Consider the following 6,732-nt stretch of genomic DNA (forward strand, 5'->3'; position numbering starts at 1 on the left):
AATAAGCTGATCAGATTCATTACCTTGAATTACTCACAAATGTGTCTCCGGTCTGTGCAACATATGCTGTCAGTATTTAAGTCATTTGGGTCAATATCTGCTTTGATTTTCTCAGAAAGGAAAACAAGACACACGAAGGCAGCCAGCAGCACGGCAGAGACAACAGTTAATTCTAACAGCAGAAAAATAACAACAAGGATATTTGAAGAAAGAAAAAAAAAAAAGAAGTCAACTAAGAAAATCTGCTACTTTAGTTTGATGATCATCCTCAGTTTTTTTCTGAACTCAGAGAGGAGCATGTAGATGATTATTCATTGTGACACAGAATCACTAATTAACTCTGCTCTTTATATGTTTAATCCAAATCCTTGTAAATCGAAAGAAACTGAAGGAGGCGAGAAATATTGCAAGGTTTCCTAAGTTCAGCAAATCAAGTGAGGAGGAAGCAAGTCAACAAAAAGGGTGCATTTTACCCAGAATGACCTTTTATCATTTCCTGAGCAGCTCAGGATCAGTGCTGTCGCTGAACAATTTAAAACTTGCATATTCTTTGTAATGTTAAAATTCATCTACTTCTCTGGTCTTTGTTCGGTTTACCTTCCACTAAACTCCAGTCTGTGTGGGGACTTGCTCTACGAGTGGCAACTTGTAGAGACGCAGTCCTCTTGGAATAAAAGGAGGACAGATCCTGCTTGAAAAATGATCAAGACTCACTTGACTTTACTAAAACAGTTTTCTTGTATAACACTGAGGTGAAGTAAATGCCTGTAATATGAATGTTTGCTTGCAGTGGAGGCGGTCGCAGCCCAACAAGGTCCTGAGCTCTCACACTGCCTTTCAAGTTTAGGTTTTCATTTTATGCCAGAAATTTTTTACAATCACAGAGAAACTGAGGGTTATTTCTTTAAAAAATATATATTATTTAAATATCCTGACTATCTTACCTTATTTCTGTGCTGTTCATGTCGACTGCCTTCTTCTCCTTTCATTCTTTGTCTTTAAGACAACGCTGAGGGCCAAATTGCACCAAAAACAAGCTGCAATGACATCATAATTTACAACACAAAAATGCCAATCTGTTTAAAAATAAAACAGCTTTTGCAATTTTCGTGCATAATTAGTTACCTGGTTTATTTCAGCTCTCCTGACCTGCTTCTGAGAACAGCTTCTTGACAAAAATCACACCACAGGGAGGCGCTAGCGAGCTTACAATACAGGGCATCTGCCATTCACTGCAGACATGTGCACAAAGCTGACATATCTTCTTGGTCAACAGTATGAAACATTAATTACATTAACGGTAATTAGCAAATAATTGCAAGGGTCAGTTTTATTTGTTTCACATGCCGGTGCAATTTGAAGCGCGATTACTGTAACTTGTTGGCGGGTGGTCGTAACTCATCTGTTGTGGGTTAAAGTTTACATTTCAAAGCTTTCAAGGCCTCCAACCTACTCCGATGTAATAGTCCTGCCATACAAATACAGGGTTTGAATGTATCAGTCGGTGAAGGATTGAAACAAGCTGAGACAGCGTGTACGTTAACAAGTGCTACACAGTGTGAGAATAACATGGGATTCTTTCATTTTGAAGAGACTTTATGTAACATCTCTACACAGGAATCATCAAGATTTAAGATTACAGCGCTTTCTATCGTCTCATCAAATAGCTTCAACATTTATCCAGAAAAGCAGCCTCTTCAGTTGAATGGTATGTAGAGATGATAACGTGAAATATCCAAACTGCCTTCTCACCACCATGACGGATGTTTTTGTTTGGATTTCTTGTCCAATAGCTTCTGCAGGTCTCTCTGCGGAATTGATGGTAGATTTCAAATGAGAAATGTTTCACTGCTGCTTTCACTTTGTGGGTCTCGTTATGTTACACTTTTAATGAGGGCAAACTGACGGAGACATTACATCTCACACTGACCATAATCAGGTCAGGACATACAGTTTATGACAACCGTAACTCACGCAGTAACACTTTATGAACTCATAAAACTGTAATTACAAAAACAACTTCGAAGACCGTCCTCGTGCTTTACAGAACACCACGTGATGCTGCGCCATATGAAAACATCTGCTCCAGCACAGATGCATACATCAGCGTGAAAAACAAGGGTGGAGGGCTCGGTATCATTCAGTAAAACTTTCCAGCACTGACTTAAGCTCCTGCAAAACTACAGAAGAGTTCAGGCTGGATCACTGATAAAAAAAAAAGACCTTAGCAATTCCATGTATCAATCCCAAAGGTAAGAGAGAGGGGGGGAAGGAAAATCCCTTCTCCCTCTGCTGAGGAGTGGGTGGTTTATAAATGAGAGAGACTGACCGGAGCCGTCTTATTGGATTTCTCCACAGTTGAGCAAAAGACAGCTGTGGAAGCTGAAGGACAAAAACAGCTGGGACCTGGAGCTGGTTGTAGCCAGAGTTTCTGGGTAACACACAAACACTGCTGATAAAACAGGAAGGATTGCCTCATAGCTGTCTTAATTCTGTGACCACAGTCAGGCTATCAGTACGATATGAACAGTGGGTGTTGGATCAGCTTAGGATTCTATATCGAAGATGGCAAGCGTTCACTGATCCTGAATTATTTGTCACTCACTTAAAGTCATCTGTGACCAACTGTGTCAAACCTTTTACTCGCTTTCTTCAGCATGGGCATCATTTAAATAAACGTCCAACTAGCTCTGGGCATTTTCACTGGCTTTATGGGTCGAGTTCTTCTGCACCAGGCCTATACTGCAGTTACTGTTCGGCTGTGCCTGTTCAGGTGATTGGCTGCTCAACATCTGTCTCCTTCCTGTCAGGACAGACATCAGTTTGGAGCGGTAGTGATCCCCAGCCAGGAAATACAGAATGGGATCTATACAACTGTTGACGCTGGCCAGCGGCCTGGTGATCTTGTAGGTAAAGTTTACAATGTTGAGGAAATTACAGTCAAGATTCAGCACACGGGAGGTGTAGTAGAGAGTCCGTGTGATGTGAAACGGGACAAAGCTCACGGCGAACACCACCAGAACTATGATGATGAGTTTGATGGACTTCTGACGCGAGGCGCCGCCCTGCTGGCGGCCAGATAATCCCTGTCTAGGCCGACAGAGAGTCCGCGCCATCAGGCAGTAGCACACCACAATCACCATGAACGGGATGCCAAACAGCAGCACCATGACGACGGAGCTGTAGTTCACGTACTCCTCAAAGGCGCCCTGGCTGGTCGTGTCATGGCACAAGGTATCGTTGTCCCTCCTGGAGGTGGTGACGAAGATGAGGTTGGGCACCAGGCACACGGTCACCACAACCCAAACCGTGCAACACACCAGGTGGGCGTGACGGGACTTTATGAGGGTCAGCGCCTTGATGGGGTGGCAAATGCCGAGGTATCGATGCACGCTGATGCAGGTGAGGAAGAGGATGCTGCAGTAGAGGTTGGCGTAAAAGAGGAAGCGCACGATCTTGCAGGCAGCCAAGCCGAAGGGCCAGTGGCTACGGTTGGCGTAGTAGTAGATGAGGGTGGGCAGGGAGATGACGTACAGGAAGTCGGACAGGGCGAGGTGGAACATGTACACAGTGCTGGGGTTCCACGGTCGCATCTTCAGGAACATCCATAGAGCTGCGGCGTTGAGCACGAAGCCGACCACAAACACCAGACTGTAGGACACGGGCAGCAGGATGTATTTGAACTCCTCATCAAAGCGACAGCTGGAGTTGAAGACTGGGATGAACACTGCTGACTGGTTGTAAGTGTCTTTGCTGCTGATGACCGTTTCCATAACGATGTTACTTCTGAGAGAAGCTTTAAAGTCTGAAAACCTACAAAGGAAAAACAAGCACTGTGATCAGAGGATTTTTACATTATTAAAAAAAGTACACATCTAGACAAACACAAAGGTTTTGAGTTTAAAAATAGACTTTTTAGTTGATTGATTGATAAGTGGGCTGCAAGGTGGCTCAGTGGTTAGCAACGTTGCCTCGCAGCGAGAAGGTCGCCAGTTTGCGTCCCGGTGAAGACACCCAGCATCTTTCTGTGTGGAGTTTGCATGTTCTCCCCGTGCAGCATGGGTTCTCTCCGGGTTCTCCAGCTTCCTCCCACACAGTCCAAAAACATGTTGAGGTTAATTGGTGACTCTAAATTGTCCGTAGGTGTGAATGTGAGTGTGCTTGGTTGTCTGTCTCTAAGTGTAGCCCTGTGATAGACTGGTGACCTGTCCAGGATGTCTCCTGCCTTCACCCTAAGTCAGCTGGGATAGGCTCCAGCCCTCCATGACCCTAGTGAGGATTAAGCGGTGTATAGATAATGGATGGATAATGGATGATTGATAAGTTGATTGACAAAAGATTAACTGACTTAGTCTTGCATGCAACAATGACTATTCTGAATGTGACGATTTGGTGCATTCTTCAGTTTAAAACTATAAACTCTCTTCCAGCTCTTGGTTGGGTATTTAAAGATGTCCTCCAACAAAAAGCATGTTTTTTGGGGGTTTTTTTTCCTAACATATGTATGGATCATGCTACTGTCTGATGCTGCTGGTATTTAATGATCTCCGAGAAAAGACTCTACAAATAGCTGGAAGCAACAAACTGAACTTCAGCTCCTGTCTTCAGTCTCATCAGTCTGACCTGTTCTGTCTTCACTGCTGTATGTTTGTGGTCACTTCAGCTAAATGTGAAATTGTAGAGCGAAGCAAATGAGAAACATGTTTTGGCACATTCCAGTTATCTATTAATGGGAAGCCATGTAATTTAGACTTGTGCCATGTTAAATGTTATGTTTGCTCGTTCAGACATGAAGTCGACATGTTTAGTTGTGGTCAGACTAACAGAAAGGAGCGCATGTTTAAAAGGACTTATAGGTGATCTGCATATTCTAGACAAAGCAACAGAATCATATTTTTGCATGGAAATAAAACATGTAACACAAGGAGATAAGTTTTTAGGGCTTTAGTGAATGAGAGAAGGACTGTTATTTAAAAGAACAAACGATTACCCAAGAGAATAACCTGTAGGTAGTCAAAAATGTAAATAACAATTAGTTGTGCCCCAAAAGCAAACCACTGAGGAGTCAGATTTCTTACAGTCTTTGCTGAACAGTGATGGTAGAAATATTCAGATCCTGAAGACTGTTTCCAGCATGTTCACCGTCAAGCAAACTGTTGATTTTTTTTTTCTCACTTAAACAGTTAGTTGTTTGGCCAATTAAATTAAATGTCAGAGAATTGTGAAAAATGTTGATTAGTCCTTCCTAAAGCCTAAAACAAGGTCCTTAAATGTGTTGTTTTGACAACAACCCAAAGACAGTCAGCTTACTGTCATAGAGGACTAAAGAACCCAGAAAATATTCACATTTAGGAAGCTGGAATCAGAGAATTTGAACAGTTTTTTGTTTTTAAAAAAATACTCAAAATGATTAATGGATTATCAAAATAGTTGGCAAATGATTCAACAGTTGACAAATAATCAACTGATTAATAATAGCAGCTCTGTCATGTAAGTTACATTTTTACTTGAGCACAGTATTATTACTTCAAGTATCAAAAGGAAAAGTACCTCAAATGCAGAAGAGCAACTGGCAAAGTCGTATATTTAGCTTCTATATGTTATACTTCTGGATTATTACTATGACAGGTGCATGTAAGCAACATTTAAGGTTGTAGGTGGTAAAAGAGGTGTTCTGTTTAACTGCTTTAGATGCTGGTAATTAATAACAATGTAAGTAGTATGCTAAGTATAAATGTAATAGATGTAGCAGAGTAAAAAATAAAACATGTTTTACCATGAAGTGTTTTGGGAAATAAGTGTAGGTAACATAATCAGAAGTAAACCAAATTGTACTTCACAACTCACTAAAAATCTTGACGCTTTTAATGAATACACATTGATTTCTTTTTGTATTTTCCACTTTCTTGCTGTTTTCCAAAGTTCTCTACGTGAGTTCTCTGTAAATGCTCCTGTCTGTGCTCCAGATTTCTCGGTCACAGTCTCGGTCACAGAGAAGTTATGGCACCACTAGCAGCTACTCACCCCACCAGGAGAAGTGTTGTTGTGAGTCCTGATCTCGGTGCAACACAGAAGTCGTCTGATCTCTACCAGTTTCACTTCACAGCCCAGATCCAGAGGCGCACATTAGATCCGCATTTTAACCAGAAGAGTGATTGGAAGTGGCGCTGGAGTCCATGGCAGCGCTGTGGGCTCGGTCACCTCCGAGCAGGATTTACGCACAGTGTTGCGCTCAAAGGCTCACATGTGAAATGGAGAAGTGACGCTGCTGGGTGGCCAAAAAGTGCCGCCCAAAAAAAAATAAAAAAGTCTCCGGCGCTTTCAGTTCAGTGAAACACGTGAAAGTAGGAACAGAGTTTATTTACATGGAAACAGCAGCTTTTACAATAAATGAGTTTAGCCTACCTCAGTAAAACGCCTCCACAATTATACACTGGAAAAGAAAAACAAATCTGACAGCTAAGGTGCCTGGGGAAAAAAAGGTGGAATGATCATTCAGCATTCAAAAACTGCAAAAACTATCAAAATGGCAGCAAATAGATATATTGGAAAGTTATTTTTTTTTTAATTATTATTATTTATTAACCAATTCAAACATGGTGTAATTTCAGGGTCACACATTTAAAAAATTTTTTGTAAAGATATATGTTTTTGACATTTATTTATTATTATTTGGGTTGATATGTAAAAAAATATTTCTTTTCTCAGATTTTACTAGATTTTATTAGTTTT

At 41.3% G+C, this 6,732-nt stretch overlaps 1 protein-coding gene across 1 annotated transcript; it reads right to left on the minus strand.

Moving 5' to 3' along the window:
- Nucleotides 1-1,110: 1,110 nt before the first annotated feature.
- Nucleotides 1,111-6,259, minus strand: LOC103373686 (P2Y purinoceptor 4). The gene is made up of 2 exons (XM_008303649.1): nucleotides 6,025-6,259; nucleotides 1,111-3,813 (listed from the first exon to the last, which is right to left on the minus strand). Exon 2 carries the CDS (start codon nucleotides 3,771-3,773, stop codon nucleotides 2,685-2,687), a length of 1,089 nt encoding a protein of 362 aa, XP_008301871.1. The 5' UTR covers nucleotides 3,774-3,813; nucleotides 6,025-6,259; the 3' UTR covers nucleotides 1,111-2,684.
- Between the last annotated feature and the right edge of the window lie 473 nt (nucleotides 6,260-6,732).

Source organism: Stegastes partitus, unplaced genomic scaffold, assembly GCF_000690725.1.
Source record: "Stegastes partitus isolate 25-593 unplaced genomic scaffold, Stegastes_partitus-1.0.2 Scaffold39, whole genome shotgun sequence".
NCBI lineage: Eukaryota > Metazoa > Chordata > Actinopteri > Pomacentridae > Stegastes > Stegastes partitus.

Excerpts from the sequence above, each read along its gene's own strand:
- LOC103373686 (XM_008303649.1), bottom strand. The coding sequence starts at position 3,773 with ATGGAAACGGTCATCAGCAGCAAAGACACTTACAACCAGTCAGCAGTG.